The sequence below is a fragment of the Pyxicephalus adspersus genome, chromosome 2 (genome assembly GCF_032062135.1).
Source record: "Pyxicephalus adspersus chromosome 2, UCB_Pads_2.0, whole genome shotgun sequence".
In the NCBI taxonomy this organism is placed as follows: Eukaryota; Metazoa; Chordata; class Amphibia; order Anura; family Pyxicephalidae; genus Pyxicephalus; species Pyxicephalus adspersus.
Window position 1 is genome coordinate 117393051 of NC_092859.1, and position 18263 is coordinate 117411313.

The 18263-nt window shown below is 37.6% G+C and overlaps 1 protein-coding gene across 8 annotated transcripts in view; it reads left to right on the forward strand.

The window, feature by feature from the left end:
• The window catches only part of HERC1 (HECT and RLD domain containing E3 ubiquitin protein ligase family member 1), an 89437-nt gene that overhangs the window by 65497 nt on the left and 5677 nt on the right, over positions 1-18263 (forward strand). For all 8 annotated transcript variants that reach the window (XM_072402066.1, XM_072402072.1, XM_072402073.1 and 5 more), the window contains exons 47-72: positions 1448-1500; positions 1586-1786; positions 1958-2132; positions 2419-2692; positions 3267-3480; positions 3580-3785; positions 5151-5278; positions 6051-6163; positions 6328-6528; positions 9018-9142; positions 9294-9493; positions 10185-10296; positions 10611-10754; positions 10889-10990; positions 11342-11515; positions 11810-12103; positions 12332-12397; positions 13244-13369; positions 13602-13740; positions 14214-14395; positions 14910-15065; positions 15386-15508; positions 16009-16111; positions 16228-16397; positions 16950-17088; positions 17526-17695. In XM_072402066.1, coding sequence (XP_072258167.1) covers positions 1448-1500; positions 1586-1786; positions 1958-2132; positions 2419-2692; positions 3267-3480; positions 3580-3785; positions 5151-5278; positions 6051-6163; positions 6328-6528; positions 9018-9142; positions 9294-9493; positions 10185-10296; positions 10611-10754; positions 10889-10990; positions 11342-11515; positions 11810-12103; positions 12332-12397; positions 13244-13369; positions 13602-13740; positions 14214-14395; positions 14910-15065; positions 15386-15508; positions 16009-16111; positions 16228-16397; positions 16950-17088; positions 17526-17695 — 4090 coding nt within the window. The remainder of the gene's footprint in view (positions 1-1447; positions 1501-1585; positions 1787-1957; positions 2133-2418; positions 2693-3266; positions 3481-3579; positions 3786-5150; positions 5279-6050; positions 6164-6327; positions 6529-9017; positions 9143-9293; positions 9494-10184; positions 10297-10610; positions 10755-10888; positions 10991-11341; positions 11516-11809; positions 12104-12331; positions 12398-13243; positions 13370-13601; positions 13741-14213; positions 14396-14909; positions 15066-15385; positions 15509-16008; positions 16112-16227; positions 16398-16949; positions 17089-17525; positions 17696-18263) is intronic.

The following is an 18263-nucleotide window of genomic DNA, read 5'->3' on the forward strand; positions in this document are numbered from 1 at the left end:
CCACCACTGTTGTCTTCCGTGCACGTCCAGGTCTTTTGGCGTTGCTGAGTTCACCAGTGCTTTTGTTTCTTTCTCATGATGTACCAGATCTACTGTAGACAACTGTAGATTTTGCCACTCCTAATATTGTAGCAATTTCTCGGATTGTTTTTTTCTGTTTTTGCAGCTTAAGGATAGCTTGTTTCACCTGCTTGGAGAGCTCCTTTGACTGCATGTTGTCTGTTCACAGCAAAATCTTCCACATACAAGCACCCCCCTCCCTCAAATTAACTCCAGACCTTTTATCTGCTTAATTGATAATGACATAATGAAGGAATTGCCCACACCAGCCCATGAAAAAGCCATTGAGTCAACTGTCTAATTACTTTTGAGCCCCTGAAATGAAGTGATTGTGTAAAAAAAGGCTTTGCTTTTTTGTTCAACCCACTGAATTAATGTCTGCAGTTCAACTGCATGTGAGTTGTTTCATTTAAAATGAATTGTAGTAATTTACAAAACCAAAATTAGAAAAAGTTGTCTCTGTCCAAATATTTATGGACTTAACTGTATACAAGAAAGATGTGTGTCAACTGTTTTAGCTGGCATTTGTGGTACTCTATAAAGAATCAAATGCTTTTATTGCACTAACAATTCTGTTGCCAATGATAACATGCTAGCAACAGCAATGCTAGAACACAGCTTGCCTTCCTCTATGGCATTTCTCACTTGCCCAAACCAGCTCCACTACTGCTCCTCAGTCACCTTAGCTATGTAGCAGCTTAACAAGCTATACTTATTAGAAAAAGGTGCTTGAGTAAGGGGATGCCAACCAACCCTGAAACACATCACTAAATACTGTCATCACCCACAAATAAAGTTGAGCATAGGTGTAGCCATGAAATGTCAGGATGCAGCAAACACTACCAACTCCAGAAGTGGCTCCCACAGACTGTGAATTGGCACTTCAGACTCCCTCAACCAACTCATTTGTTGGTTACCCTGCTGGCCATGGTAGAAAAACAAATTTTTAGACTGGTACAAACTACCTATAGACAGCCTTGCCGGTAAAAGTATTGTAAGTGCATTCTTTTGTTACATATCATTAAATGATTTAATTGGTAATACACTATGTTTAAATGCCTTGTGCACTGCTTCTTTTGCTTGCATAGGTATAGGGCATTTGATTTTAGAACGTTGGGCAATGAGCCAGTGTGGTCTGGAATTTTTTTTCTATTATATGAAGAAAAATGGCTGTTGAAATTATTTAGGTTTGCAGTGTGACATTTACATAGGATAGGTTTCTTACTAGGTATTTGGGAACAAAAAGCATTTTAGCACCTTTGTTTACCCCCACTGACCTCCCAGCCTTTGATTTAATTTTTTTATCGGAGTCTGTCCTTACTATGATATATCATACCATTAAGGTGTAGTCGGGCAAGACTTCTGATAGAAATACTTTATGCTTCAGGTACAAGGGACACGCTCCTGATCTGATTGGCAGGCAAGACAGCGTTTATGAAGGTAAATACTATTGTATTCAAATGTGTGTAAATAAATATATATATATTTTACTGATTATTTTAATTTGTCACTAATCTAAATACAGAAGATTGGGACATGCTGGATGTTGATGAGGATGAGAAACTCACTGGAGAAGAAGAGTTTGAACTTCTCGCTGGACCCTTGGGCCTGAATGACCATAGGATTGTACCTGAACCAGTGCAATTCCCAGACAGTGACCCACTGGGGGCTTCTGTAGCCATGGTAACAGCCACCAACAGCATGGAGGAAACACTAATGCAAATAGGTACCTTGGGATGTGGGTTGAAATCACCTTCTATTTTCCCATGGGGAAAGTGGCATAGCTCTTGATGGTGCTGTCTGTACTTTGGTGAAAATTTTAGTTCCATTGATATTTAGGTGTTGGTGTCCTCAACCTTTGCTATTTTCACCTAATCATCTCTCATTTCCCTTTCAGGTTGCCAAGGAGCTTTAGAGAAGAGCTCATCAGGTCGGATAACACTAGGAGAGCAGGCAGCAGCTCTTGTAAACCCACATGATCGTGTGATGGCTTTACGTAGGGTAATAGCTGCTGCCCAGGTGCTTCTGGCACGTACCATGGTGATGCGTGCCCTTTCACTACTGTCTGTTAGGTGTGTTTTTACTTTTTTTGTGATTAACACATTGCTTGCACTGACAAAAAGCTGGGTAAATATTGATGTTGGATGACACAAATGGGGAATTTTTTTTTTTTTTTTAAATAGTACATTTCTGAAAAAAAAGTTTACAGTGCTTAACAGTAATCTACAAAAGTAACTGATTTTCCATTTGTTTTAAGTATCATTTTTATGCAACAGCATTTTAGTATTTCCCCTCCCACAATTTTCATCTATAATTGCCGTTTGTTAATACATTTTTTATGTTCTCATTTTTCTTCAGTGGGTCCAGTTGCAGCCTTGCAGCGGGCCTTGAGTCTCTTGGCCTAACGGACATCCGCACTTTGGTACGTCTCATGTGCCTGGCTGCTGCAGGTAGAGCTGGCCTTTCTACCAGTCCATCAAACACATTGACTAGTTCTTCTGATCGCTCTCGTGGTCTACACACCAAAACTAGCAAACCCATCTCCTGTCTAGCATACCTAAGTACCGCTGTTGGTTGCCTGGCATCTAGTACTCCAAGTGCGGCTCGACTCCTTGTTCAACTTTGTACCCAGGTAGGATATTTTCTGGTTTACCTTTTTCATCACATAAATTAAAGTTTACCTTGATGTGTTTTGTGCAAATAATGATTAGCTTAAACGAGCAATGAAAAAATGCTAAATTTACAAGCCAGCAAGTTGAGGATACTTGCAGATTTTGTGGCTTTTGTCCTAAACCCAGCTTTACTACTACACGGTGAAGGTAAAAATCCAAATATCTTTTTTTTTTTTTTCTTTTTCTTTTTTACATCCACATTTTTCTTTAAGCAAACTTGTGATTGTTAGAAACCCAGGTGAAGTATCTCCTGGTAGCCCTTTCACCTTCTTATCTATTTGCACCCCCTGCAGCAGGAGTCCACCCTGGGTCTGTTTAGTGTCGATGGTAATCCAGGTGGATTATGTCCCTGACCCACATGTGACAGCGTTTAGGCCTGGCAGTTGGCTGCTTAGACCTGATTGTTGTCACATTGGGAAGGTCTTAGCATGGTTTGGGGAACTGTTTGAAAAAGTATTGCAATCATTTTGTTAACTTCTGTTTGTTGTAAAACTTCAGTGTCTTTGTTAAGCTGCCCTTTTGCTCTTTTACCAGAATTTGATATCTGCAGCAACTGGTGTAAATTTAACAACAGTGGATGACCCAGTGCAAAGGAAATTCTTACCTAGTTTTTTACGTGGAATTGCAGAAGAAAATAAACTTGTTACCTCACCCAATTTTGTGGTGACACAAGCATTGGTTGCATTATTGGCTGACAAAGGGGCTAAACTACGACCAAATTATGACAAAGCAGAAATGGAGAAGAGAGGTAAGATTGCACGGTAAAAGTATTTTTGTTGCAAACACAGGAAACCTAAAATGATTGTTTTGTTTATCATTTATCTTTTTTTCATTTGTACTAATTTAGGTCCTTTGGAACTAGCTAATGCTCTGGCTGCTTGCTGCCTTTCTTCCCGGCTGTCTTCTCAGCACCGCCAATGGGCTGCTCAGCAGTTAGTACGTACACTTGCTGCTCATGATAGAGACAATCAGACTGCACCACAGACTCTTGCAGATATGGCTGGAGATTTGCGAAAATGTTCTTTCACCAAACTAGAAGCTCATCAGAATAGGGTAATTTTTTTTAACCAAATCACATTCTCAGATTGCTTCTCTTTAGTGATTGAGTTATCTGTTATATTTTTTTCACACTTTACATTTCTTATTGCGAGTTGAAGCATAATATACAGATAATGACAAAAAATAAAATGGTTTATGTTGTACAACCTACAATTCACATTAACAATTATAAACATGAAAAAATTAAAAGATAAAAAAAAATAGCACAGCAACTGGTATTTTCGACAAGTGAAAAGTCTCAGGGATCAATACAAAAAAGTCTGAAATAGAGCAGGAAAGTCAAATAAATTAAAGGTAGAGGAAAGGAGGAAGGTTTTTGGTCTCTCATAATGTCATAGTTGGGAGGGGCAAGAAGGGCTACTTAGTACATTACAATGTGATAAATCAGAATATAAAAAAAATAAACCATACTGTCTGGGGCTGGTGAAATTTCCCAACCCTGTCTGTCAAATATTTAACCTCCTGGCGTTCTAATTATGTCAGTATTTTTATGTCAAAAGCAGTACATAAAAGTATAATTTAACAAATAATTATAACTATTTTTATACCTAAAATTATAAATAAAATAAACTTTATTAAAAAAATTGAAAATATGTAGAAGGCAATCCTCTGGTGTGGCAGGTATTGGAAATCCCAAAATTTTCTGGCCAGTGCTGAACACCTCTATCTAATAGGGCTGAATCACTGGACAGTCCCACCATATATGAAACATTGTCTGGCATGGCATACCACTAAGTGACAATCTTGTCTGACATTTCTTGGATACTAGTACTGATAGAACAATGTGTGCCAATTGGTAGGCCTCTCATTGTCGGTCTGGAAAAGTCATACTAAGAGCAGTTTCTTAAATTCTTCTGTATTGGAGTGCCCCTTAAGAACAAACATCATTTAGCAGCAAGTAAATCAGGGATGTTGTATGCTCCAGTGGGTTGCCAAACAAAGTTTATAAAATTTACTATAAAGAGTCCCTTTAACTTTATTGTGAACAAGTGTCATAATGTTTAGCGTTAAGACTTTTTTTTTCCTAAATTGTGAATGCAGCCAGTCACTGTAAGATAATTTTTAAAATGGCTGCTGGTGTCCATTTTAGATTTATCAAATGAAAACTGCTCTTTGATGCAAACTAGTTCCAGGCTAGTGGTGCACAGTGTAATTTAGAAGTCTGATGAGGGCAGCTTCCACCTGAACCTTCTCACGGATATTTTTGCTAGTAACAAGACTGCATTTTTTTTTTAAACAAAATGTGAAAGTTGCAAGAAATGATAAATTATTTGCTGTTCCAATATGATTGTGACATTAACGTAGTGTGATGTCATGTTAGGATTATTTATAAATGGTTTCCTGGTTTCCTGTTTTCAGGTTATCACCTCTGTTTGGAGCAATAAAAAAGCATTACTGGCTACTAGCGGCAGTGATGGAACTGTCAGGGTGTGGAATGTGTCTAGGAACCAGTATTCACTCCAGCAGACTTGCATCTTCCAAAAACCGTGAGTTACCTGCAGTGTTTTTTATACTCTCCCAAATTTATAACTGAAAAAGATGAGAAATAATTCAAATCTAGATTTTCGCAGGATTATATTTGTAACACTTTTTAAAGCATGAAAGTCAAAAGGAAATAATTCAGCACCTGTTCCAGCATCAGGATATTGCTAAGAATTAGCATTTTCTGGATAATTATATTATATAGACACTTGATAATTTATTATACTCACTTGGCATTTCTATTCTGTAAAGTGTTCATCCTGCTTGCAAGCAGTCCTATATGGTTTAAAATAAATTTGAGTCATGTTGCACAAACATTTAGCATATGCTTCAGTTGAAAGTTAAGCTTAATATAAACTTAATTGATGATACACAAACAGGTGTATACTTTGGTTGATGTACAAACCCAAATTCATTAATAATGATTCATTTCTCATCTCATCATTAAGTCTTAAGTATTAAATGTACCCCAGTGAAAATGTTACATCTAGCACCTAGATATTTTTGCACTGATGCTCAAATGTTCACTAAATAAACAAGTAGCTAGAAACAAAAAACATACAGGTTTTCACAAAGCTTACTTGCTCAAGGTGACTAATTTTTTTGCAGTAAGGTAGCGGTTATAAATAAAAACCTCAAAGATGAGCAGGAGCATAAAGGTGCAATCATTCAAGTAACATGCTCCCTTCTTTTTGTAAGGGTCTAGTATTTTAGTTTAGATTTCCAAGCAAAATATAAAATAAAAAGAAATCAACAGACTTTTTTTTCCTTTATTAGAGAGGGAAGTCCAGAGGAACCTGACCCATCCTTGTCTCCTGTGTGCTGGAGTGTCAGTGGGAGATATCTTGCTGGAGCCCTGGAAAAGACGATCAACATCTGGCAAGTCAATGGTATTAATTTATCCATTCATCTTTCATATATATCCATCTTATATTTTTGTGTATGTTTACTAAACTACAGGTTCAGTCTGTGAAATATTTTCTCTGGTGCTTTAAACTGGACTTTTTTTTTCAATACTGGTAATATAATTTTGTGTGTTTTCTGTATTCACTAGGTGGAAAAGGACTTGTGGACATTCAGCCTCACTGGGTCTCTTGCATCGTGTGGCCTGAGCAGAGTCCTGGAGAGGGATGGGCTAGTGACCAGCCAGAGTCTTTGTTGGTGGGCCGTGTTGATGGATCCTTGGGGCTTATTGAGGTAACAGATGCCATCAGCATGCACCGTGTGGAATTGGAGCACTGTTACAGGAAAGAAGGTAGGTATAGGTTGGTATAGAATTGCAACCTGCATTTAAAACAATAATAACATAATTCTTGGCAGGTTATTAGAAAAGATACACAATCATTTTAGAAAACGATACTTATAGGGCGGCCCATTTTTTACTTTCCAATAGTTGGGGTAAGATTGAACAAATACAAATGGACCTCTCCCTTCCCTGTTTGGATGTGTGGAGAAGAGTGGAGTTTCAGTACTTTGTTTCCTCGCTCCCACCAGCACCAGAGTTTTGCCGCCCTCTTGCTCCACTAGAGAGTTTATGTATGTCTGGAGACCCATTGAGAGGTGTTCTTTCATTGGTATATAAATTACAGTTGGAGCCCCACGATAATCCCGACCCTCTTTTTAACTAAATGGGAGAGAGACCTTAATATTCAATTTACGCGTGAACAAAAGGACTGTATGCTACACTATGGACACAAGGCCTTGGTTAGTAACCGGTACCAAGAGACAAACTACAAATTGCTCACAAGATCGTATAGGACCCCAGACCGCTTGACCAAAATGTACCCAAATACATATCCACAGTGCTGGAGATGCGGGCACCATACTGGTACCTTGTTACACATCTTCTGGAGCTGTCCTGCCTTGACCTTGTTTTGGTCTGGAGTAGCAGAGATTATTTTGAGACTCACAGAAATCTCCATTGCTAATAAACCAGAGCTTGCCTTGTTTCATGTGTTGACATTGTCGAGGAAAAGCTATAAAACCCTAATTGCTGCGCCACCTAATAAATGCAGCCAAGGCATGTATCCCACCATTATGAAAGCAAACTACCCCCCTACTATAGAACAGTGGATTTCCACGGTTAACAATATACAATTTATAGAAGAGCTTATGACCTCAAGGGATAAGTCTCCTAATAGGCCGGTACGCACCTGGTTTTACTGGGATGACTTTAAATGTTCGGCAGACTATATTCGACTACTCCATCCTCCAGTCTAGGTCCCTTGTGCTATACAGGCATATCCAAGATAACCAACCCCCCACCCTTCTCAGTCTTCTCTATTTACTCTATCTTATTCTTTTCTATTCTATCTTTTCTCTTTCTTCTTCTTTTTTCTATCTCCTCTTATTAAGTACAGAAAACTGGTGACCAATAGTACTCAGATTGAGTTTGACCTATGTTTTAGGAAGCACAATTGCACAATGGTATTAGATGTTTTTATACAATTGAAATAGTAAAGTGTATCACTATTCTCTGTTATTGCCTTTCCTATGTAATGCTTCACCTTTTTTATATGGTTTTAATTATGTATCTGTATGTTGTGTTGGTTCCTTCAAAAAAAAAAATAGGAAAAAAAAAGATACACTATCATTTAAATCCAATAAGCTGCTTTTAAGATCTTTTTTTTACAGTGTTTCCCTGATATTTTTAACTAATATTTGGTTCTATAAACTCATTCCTTTTGTTAAATGCAGTAATGGATATGCCATTTTGAGGGCTTGTGATTGTAAGTGGGTCCTCTCCTCCTCCTTTGTCACTATCTGTATCTGTCATTTACAACCCCTACCTAATGTTCAGCGCTGCATAATATGTTGATGCTATATAAATACTGTTTAATAATATGTCAGTGGGCATTGTTTTCCTGTGTACGTATTAAAATGCTCACTTATGATAGATTATAATTGAGTCGTACACATGGCAGGTCAGATATTTACCTTTCTGTTAAATGTGTTTTATTATGAATGTCTGTGAAGGTTCTCATTTATCCAAGGTTATTGTATATCCAGTAGTAGTAAATTACTTTCAACTGGACATTATATTGAATTGTTGAAAATTTTTTGTAGCGTTGCAAGCCACTTAACTGTGACTAACTTACTACTAGCTTTACAATAAATGCTTTTTACCACCTGTACTGTAAATGTTTTTGTGAATTACTGTTTTTTTTTTACTTACTGTTTTTGATAAATCTGCTGCTTAGGTATTAGATTAGCTTTACAATCTGATCCCATCATATTAATCATAAGTACAGTAGAACCTCGGTTATCCGGCACCCACGGGGAATGGACGATTCCAGATAAGTTTAGTTTCCGATTAACTGAGGTTACTCTGAAACTGAGGTTTCTTTGCCATTTAGCTCTAGACTTGAATCTGGAGACTTGTCCATATTCACCTCTAGTGCTGAATGGTTGAGAAAAGGGAAACTCTGATGTCGCTTTAGGCGTCATCAGGGTTTCCCCTTTCTCAGCCAATCATGGAGTGGAGCTCTGCTCTGCTCTCCTGACAGCTCCGCTCTCCGAGTTGCTCCCACAGCCCTAGCAGAGCTGTCGCATGTGTTCTTGGGCTGCAGGAGCAATCAAGAAAGCAGAAATGTCAGGAGAGCAGAGAAGAACTCTGCTGATCGCTCCGCCCTGTGATAGGCTGTTGCGTGCCGGTTATCTGAGTTCCAGATAACCGGGGTTCTACTGTACTTTGATTAATATTAATCAAATCTGATTTATGCACTTTTTACATTTTTTTTACAGTGGCTGTTACCTGCATTGCTTGGTTTAGTGAAGACCGTCCATTTGCTGTTGGTTTTGCTGATGGAAAGTTATTGATTGGACACAAAAAAACAGAAGGAGGGATGGTTCTAATTGATGCACATAAGGTGAGGTGTGGCAGTTACCTCATGCCACTTACATTTGTGTTTAATTTGTCTAAGTTGTCCTTTTAGTTTATATTTAGAACCTTTTAATATGTTATGTTAATAACATTTTATGTGTGTCAGCTATGCATTAAACTGGAGTTCTGTTTTTCAGGAGATGTTTGTGAGTTTAAAGTGGGATCCAGCAGGAGAACTTCTTCTTACCTGTGCCAAAGAGGATACTGTTAAGCTATGGGGAAACACAGGTGGAAGCTGGAAAGCCCTCTACTGCCTTCCACATCCATCCTATGTTAACACAGTAGCCTGGTGCTCATTGCCTGGGAAAGCGGACAGCCCACAGCTCATGCTTGGGACGTGAGTGTTCTTAGCACTGTTTCTTAGCTAATTCATACTTAACCATTTAAATGCTTTGAGTCTTCCACTGAATCCTAAAAGAGCCTTTTGTTTTCTTTAATATCCAAATTATGATCTCTTTTGGTACTAGTCTTGCTAAAGCTAGGTATTACATAGAAGACAATTTAGAGAACTCTGTGAAGTGTAAATGTGATTGTTTCTTTCTGACCCTTTCCCCATACATGCTTAGCACAGGTTAATCTTGCCTACAGTATTGCAGTATGTATTGTGGCTCTGTCAGACATGTCACATCTGAAAATTTTAGCAGTCCTCTCAGCTGAACAGCAGCATGCTCCTTGTGGCCCCATTTAATAGGTTTAACAAAATATTGGATCTATGCAAACTGCATGTGTTTGTAAAGCTGTGAGAATTCTGATGACAGCTGTGTTATTTTAAGAGCTATGCTCTGCCTGCTGAAGGTAGAAAAGGATTAATACACCTACATTTAAATATCACTGGAAGAATCCATTTGTTTGCTAATTGAAGACATTCAGTTTTTTATTCAATTTTAATAAAAATTACACATTACTTTGGTTTGGATTTCTGCTGGATACTCTTCTGTCCTTCTGGCTACACATTCCCTTGCAGTCACTAGTCATTTTGCTTTTAGAACAAAAGCAATATTTGTTTTACATAATGATTCCTGTTTCAGGGGGTGTCAGAATGGTTTGGTGTGTGTATGGACAGTTCCACAAACCTCTATAGAAACAGTTCAGTCCAAATCAACATCACAAGAAGGATGGCGGGAACAGTCACCTGCCAAGGTTAGTGAACAGACTATTAAAAAGCCTGCATGTAGAACAGGCAAGTGATTTGTTTTTTCATGCCTAGTATGTACCATTGTTGCTAAGAAATCATGCTCTAAACTATTTAAGTCTTTATATTGTATAACTGGAATTCATGTGTATGGGATGTCCTAGATCCTGTTGGCTGCCCATTGTCAGGGAAAGTTTTTTTTTTAGAATTAAACTAACTAGTTTGCTGCTTGGCTAAACACCAGCCAACAAAAAACTTTCTGTACCTGATGTAGAGTTTGCTGCATATCTGTTTTCTTCTTATTTCTATTCTTTCATTTCAGGAGTTTAAGAAACCAGAAGATGCTCGATGTGTGTATAAGCTACGGGGGCACATAACCCCAGTGCGGACAGTAGCTTTCAGCCCTGATGGACTAGCTCTTGTGTCCGGAGGACTTGGTGGCTTAATGAATATTTGGTCTTTAAGGGTAATAACATTTTTTATTATATGAAACCATTGGCTAGCTCAATCACATGGCATACTTTTATACTTGTAAATTAAGATATACCTTGCACCTCTGCAATACTGAATATGCTAACCATGTTATCTTCTTTGATTTAGGATGGCTGTGTCTTACAATCTGTAGTTACTGGTTCTGGTGCTGTTACTACCACCGTTTGGATTCCTGATGTTGGAGTTGCTGCTTGTTCAAATCGCTCAAAGGTAACCTCTTTCACATGAATAATATTTAATCATTATCTTATCTTTATGTGTCATTAGAGGTCATTGATGTTTAGTTACTAACGGTTCACTTAGGAAAGCCATTTAAAGAATGATCCATGACTGAATCAAGTGTGGTCTGCAATTTTGCAACATTTGCAACTGTAGAAAACACTTGTCAGCACAATTGCACTGTATGTCCTTCTTTTCTTCTTTTTGAGCATGCATAGTTCAATCACATCATTCAATTGCAATTTAGGCATGTTTTATTGCCTGTTCTCCTTACATTTGTTCTGTGAATGAGTAATGACTAATTTTACTGTTTGTACACTATAATTTATGATACTTTTACAGGATGTTCTAGTGGTGAACTGCACTCCTGAGTGGATATCATCAAATCACGTTTTGGCAACTTGCAGGACTGCACTAAAACAGCAAGGGATAGTGGGACTTAACATGGCGCCTTGCATGCAGACCTTCTTAGAGCGCCTTCCTGTCATGCTCCAGGAGCAGTATGCATATGAAAAGGTATTTATAAATATGACATCATTGTATGTTTAGCATAATCTGCTGCAAATATAAAATATGGTTTTGGTAGAGTTCAACATTAGATTTCGTTAGACGACCTATTCTAATAAATGTTTTAAATTATGAAAATGCACATATAATGTGAATTAGTGACAAAAGTTCAAGTGTGTGTGTATATGTGTATTTACAGTATATACTTCCTACATATGCTGATAAAAAAAAATTTCCAGTATTTATTTGTAATTAGAAGATTAGGTTTACTTTGCTGATTATCTGTCATCTGTTTTATTTCAGCCATATGTTGTGTGTGGAGATCAGTTAGTACACAGCCCATATATGCAGTGCTTAGCATCCTTGGCTGTGGGACTAAACCTTGACCAACTTCTTTGCAATCCACTTATCCCTGCTCACCATCGCTTAGCTCCACCAGAATCTTCTTCCTGGAACCATGCTGAGTGGGCCTGGCTAGAGTGTTTCTCTACCACCATCAAAACTGCTGAGGCCTTGGCCAGAGGTGCTCATTTCCCAGAATCCTTCACTGTTCCTGACCTGGAGCCAGTCCCTGAGGAAGAGCTGAGACTTTTAATGGTAGAAACAGCGAATATCTATGAAAAATCTATTTTAGTAGCCAAACTTGTTTCCTGCATTTCTAGGTTGCTGTTGCCTTAGGAATTGTGCTTTATTCTTATGTATTAATTATGGTTGTTTTAAACATTTATAGAATGCCAGTTTATTGTAAATGTACACCATATACAGTTTTACTGCCTTTGACTTGGAGTGCAAAAATGAATCATGTGTTATTCTTTTACAAAACAGGATAACAGCAAATGGATAAATGGGACAGATGAACAAATCATGGCTTGGGCCACCTCCAGACCAGAAGTGTGTAATATGTTTTTACAGTTAATTTATTTGAGCTGAGTTGTTTTAAAATACAAGCTGTGCAATAGATTCTAGTCTGTCAGAATAACTCAAAGATTAAAGATAACTGATAATAATTCTTCTAATAGGTCATTCATACCGTATTCATATATGTAATTTTTGGATTTTGAATGCTGTTTCAGCTGCATGTTATGTGCATTGTATACGTGTTAACATGAGTGTTTTCCCAAGGCTAATAGGTTACCTTGGGCTTTCAGGGCATGGCAGCACAAAAGGCGTTATATATGCATTTCTATGATTTGCAATGGACTATACTATGCCTTACAACACTTTACAGTAGCTAAAAAAAATGGACCTGTCTTAGTTGTTATAACACAGTGTAAATTGGCACTGAAAATATGTGACCTATTAGGTAACATTACAATATATTGCACGTGTAAAGGTGTTCTAAAATGCAAATGTTGCGACACAACACAACATTGAAGATGTTACTCCCGTTTAGAAGTCTATGTCCTGTTTCCGTTCATAAACTATAGACATGATTATCATAGACCAAATGCCAAGCCATATTTAATAAAAACTGAAGAGGCTTAGGCTGTTATCCTCCCAATTAGCTGTATATGCTTTATTTGCTAGCCTGCCCTGAAGGCCAAAAATGTCAAGAATGAAATCTTATTTTCTCCAGTTTCTATGTAGCCTTACTTTTTCTTGATAGCGTTCTCTGAATCTGTCTAGTGTGAACATGAGCATAATTTTTACTAGTGGTGGTGTTCCTTATCTGTATGGTGACACAAAGTGTCCTATTTCTTATCATCATAAACATGAATTTTAATTGTTACTTTGCAGGACTGGCACCTTGGAGGTAAATGTGATGTGTACCTGTGGGGAGCCGGGCGCCATGGACAACTGGCAGAAGCTGGCAGGAATGTAATGATCCCATCAGCAGCTACATCCTTCTCCCAGGCACAACAGGTATCGTAGTAACAGTGAAGGTTAAAAAACTATTGATATAAATTATGAATGTTTTTTCTATGTTTGTGATCTATTGTAAACTGGAAGTGCTTTTCAAAATATGCATGCTTTAATTGATTTCCTAAACACATACACTACAAAACACATTCATACAGGACTTTCTCCTACTGTGTGTCTATGCAAAATTTTGTTCTGTTCCAGAAAATGCTCATTTAATGTTCTTTATTCTCAGGTGGTCTGCGGCCAAAATTGCACTTTTGTTATTCAAGCTAATGGTACTGTTCTTGCCTGTGGAGAGGGGAGCTACGGCCGCCTTGGACAAGGCAACTCAGATGACCTTCATGTACTGACTGTCATCTCCGCATTGCAGGGTATGACAGCAATTCAATACAGTGTCCTCGTTTTCTTAATCTAGAACATACATGATACACTAAGTGTAGATATTCACCTTAACATATTTGCACCGGCCGGTAAATTAGCAGTACAAAATTTCCTCACATCTAGAAGAATTCCAGCTTTGTTTCTCGGACCGATATTGAGGGGGAAATATCCTTAACAGAAACAGCAGAAAAAAATGGACAGAGGTTCCAGCTATGACCTAGAGTTTGTACTTACAGTCAGCTTTTCTACATCTATTGTATCCTAATATTAGAACAGCACAGAACACCCAAAGCAGAGAAGATATAACAATACTTTTGAAAAATATAATGAGGCCAAATTACATACCTACATTAATGTTAAAAACATAATATTTTGTGTTTAAAAATGAAATCTTTTACTAATTGGTTGATTCCTTTTATTATTTTACTTTAGTTTTTTTAACTAGACCTTCTCTTGATAATAGGATTTGTGGTGACACAGCTGGTGACCTCTTGTGGCTCAGATGGACACTCCATGGCACTGACAGAGAGTGGAGAGGTGTTCAGCTGGGGAGATGGAGATTATGGCAAATTGGGACATGGAAATAGTGACCGTCAAAGGAGACCAAGACAGATTGAGGCATTACAAGGAGAAGAAGTGGTGCAGGTATAAACTAACTATTGTTAATATGGCTGGATTTTTACAAAACCAAAATCTCCATTCTGATCTTCATAAAGTTTCTTGACAATATGTGTTTGGATATTGATAACTGTTTTAGCATTTTCCTAATAACATAAAATTTATATATACTTAGGGGGGTCCTTGTCTTTGCTTTAGTCATTTTAAAACATCCTTTTTCTTGCAGTTTAATTGGCATCAGAACTAGTGACACCTCTGTGGAGTTAGTCAGATAGGATGAAGCAAGAGACAGCCATTTCCACTCATAACAATGACTAGGCTTTGTGATCATGTTCCTGTAGCTCTAAGTAATTGGGCACTAATGACAATGGTAGCATGAAATTACCTTTTTAATACAGATAATGGCAGTTGTGTGACCATTCTAGTTTTATAGGCAACCTACCACATGTTTTATGCAATTTTCTAAATATTCCAGACCAGTCGTATAAAACTACCTCCTTATGCTGTTTATTGTATAATTTATTTGTGTACCAAATTGTAGATGTCCTGTGGCTTCAAACACTCTGCAGTAGTGACAGCTGATGGAAAGCTTTTTACCTTTGGAAATGGAGATTATGGTCGTCTGGGCTTGGGTAACACATCCAACAAGAAGCTGCCAGAACGAGTCACTGCGCTTGAAGGATTTCATATTGGACAGGTAATATGTATAAAGTATCTGGCTTTGACTTTGTCTAAATTGCACTTATCTTTATACATGCTGCTTTTATTGTTTTATCTTTTTCTGTTCCTATATGTGCTAGCTTGTACAACAAATGTGGTGTTCTTGACTTATTGTTTTGCTATTAACAATATATCCTTTTATCTGCACTGCTTGCTTTATTCTTCATTCTGTAGGATTGCTGTCTTGGTGACGGACATTGTTAATTTCATTGTTCTGCTTGGTCATTGCTGACCTTAAATATAAGTAGAATCAATCATTTATGGTGCTTAATTGACTTTCTGGTGTTCTCCCTACAGGTCGCTTGTGGATTAAACCATACATTGGCTGTGTCTGCTGATGGTTTATTAGTTTGGGCATTTGGAGATGGAGATTATGGGAAACTTGGTTTGGGAAACTCTACTGCCAAATCTTCCCCACAGGTGACTGCTCAGTCCTGTACACTGTTTTGTAGGTATTTGGTGTTGCAAAGCAGGACAAATAACAATGAAATACATTATAAGCACACATTTGTAATTTAAAATTAAGTCTAATCCAAAACAAGTAGAACGGCAGTAAATCTTTGTATAATGCATTCATACAACTTTTGATACCACTCTTACCCATTATTCATATTGAAATCAAAAGTGTGTTGGAATGGCATTGACCTGCTTTTTTTAAAAATTTTGCTTTAATTCTATCATTTCTATATTTCTTAGAATTATTAGCCCAAATGTTAGGCAGCCACCCCTGTTACATCTTGCTCAGTATACTGTATCAGACCTCTGGCTCCGGAGCCTGATCTGGTGCTAAGCACCCCATTGTAATGTTCATCTAAGTTTGGCCAGGTACATGTAATTTATGAGACTTCAGACTTTGGGCTTTAAAATCAAGAATCTTTGTTTGTATTTGAAAAATGTATTTTTGTTCTTTTTCTTTGTAGAAAGTAGATATTCTTTGTGGAATTGGCATCAAGAAGGTGGCTTGTGGGACACAATTCTCTGTTGCACTGACTAAGGATGGTCATGTTTACACATTTGGACAGGGTGGGTACTGTCATTATTGTTGTATTTTTACTTCACCTTGCTATCTTTCTTGTTTATGTGATGTACGCATTATCATACCCCTATTTAATCTTTTCTGCACTTATGTTGTCCTCCAGACCGCTTGATTGGCTTGCCTGAAGGTCGAGCACGAAATCACAACCGTCCCCAGTTAGTGCCTGGCCTTTTGGGCATTTTCATTGAAGACATTGCAGTGGGAGCAGAACATACGCTGGCTCTCTCCTCCTCAGGAGAAGTATATGCCTGGGGAAGTAACTCAGAGGGGCAGGTTAGTGATCACATCTTGCTTAATTCTCTTTTTTACACTTATCAGTTATCAAATTTAGGGTCTTCACTATAATTGGCAATCTTGAATACACTTTGTTGGAACCAAAAGAAAATATCACCCAATCACTAATACTGATTTAAATGACAAAAAAGGAAATATGGTCTTTTTTTTTTTAGTCATTATTGCAATTTTCACTGTGAAATATTTTTCTGTGACCAGTTTTCCAAACATATTTTTTCATTTTTGTTGTCTCAAATATACAGATTTGCACATTGGCCACAAAAGAGAGCTTTGTGTGTCAGTCACTTTAATTTTTAGCAGCTATATAATAGATAATATGCTGACCACACAGGTAGTGCATTGTTCTCAGTCAGCTGGCATAAAGACTTGCATTGTGGAAGGAGCGGTAAGCCAAAAGTATTGTATAGAGCCTTCATCTTTAATGAACATGTGTAGCTGCTTAAACATATACACTTTGTTACAAATATTCATTTAGAAAAACATGCAATAAACTTATTTACATTAAGCTGGTATCCTTTATTTTTTTCTCAGCTTGGCCTGGGTCACACTAACCATGTACGTGAGCCCACTCTGGTTTCAGCGCTTCAAGGGAAAAACATTCGTCAGATCTCCGCAGGAAGATGCCATAGTGCAGCATGGACAGCAACTCCTGTGCCACCACGCGCCCCAGGTAACTACTACTACTACTACTAACTAAATGCTACTTCCCAGTGTTTTCCTATCCTCATTCTTAAGTAAATATTATGTCATGTTTAAGGTATCTGAGACTAAATTGTGGACCCTAATGCCACATATTGCTGATACTCCAACGCCCAGGTGTGCTTTGTCAGTCTACCACCTCTTTATTTAAAGACAGTTAAAAAAAGGAAGCACTACAAAAACAAATTTCTCCAGCAATGAGGCAGATTTAAGTGTCCTTTGAAATTAATTGGCAATTTAGATTGAAAAGAATATGGAGTGCAAGGATTTCATAAATGCTCACGCTAAAAAATCTGAGAATAAGGGTTTGCTAGTTTTCTTTGCCTCAAACCAAAAGTGTATGTGACCTTGTATTGAGACAGCTGGATTCTGAACTATGCATAAACCGGTAATGATTTTTATTTATAGGTGTTTCAGTGCCATTACAGTTGGGTCTCCCTGATGCCACCCCTCCACAATACAGCTCTCTGAAAGATATCTGCACCCAAACAGTTCGAGCCAGGCTGCGTCTTCTCTACCATTTTTCTGATCTCATGTATTCATCCTGGAGGTTACTGAACCTCAGTCCCAATAACCAGGTAATATTATCATACTTCACCTTCTCTACTGCTTATTTTTAATGTACACATTTCTCTGTTAGAAAAATGTATTTTATTGAACGTACGCTCATATAAGCACTATAGCTAAGCTGTTTACAAGGAATCTTAAGAGACTTCAGACATTGTATGCTAATCTTGCAAACATATTTTTATTTGAGTAAATGTTATAACTGTTAACTGACCTGCCTACTTTTAGAAGGAACAGTAAAGCAGAACGTATTTATGTAATAAGCAGTTAAGACTACCACGCACACCTCCCTTCACTGTATACGAACTATAGTTCTCCAGTATGCATCTCATGCTAATTGCAGAACTCTAGATCTTATTGAGCAGGTGGAGTTTTGGACCTCTGTTTTGGTCCTTCTCAGCCTGTAAATTTTAAAATGTTTAATGTTATAATTTGGGATTTATTACTTTCCACATCCCATCACTCATACCCTGCTTACCTTTGGAAACCCCTAATAGTCCTACAATTAGTAAACCTTTTGCTGCTTCATTCTTTGAATCAATACATTTCAATCACAATATATATTTTTTTTTATTCTTT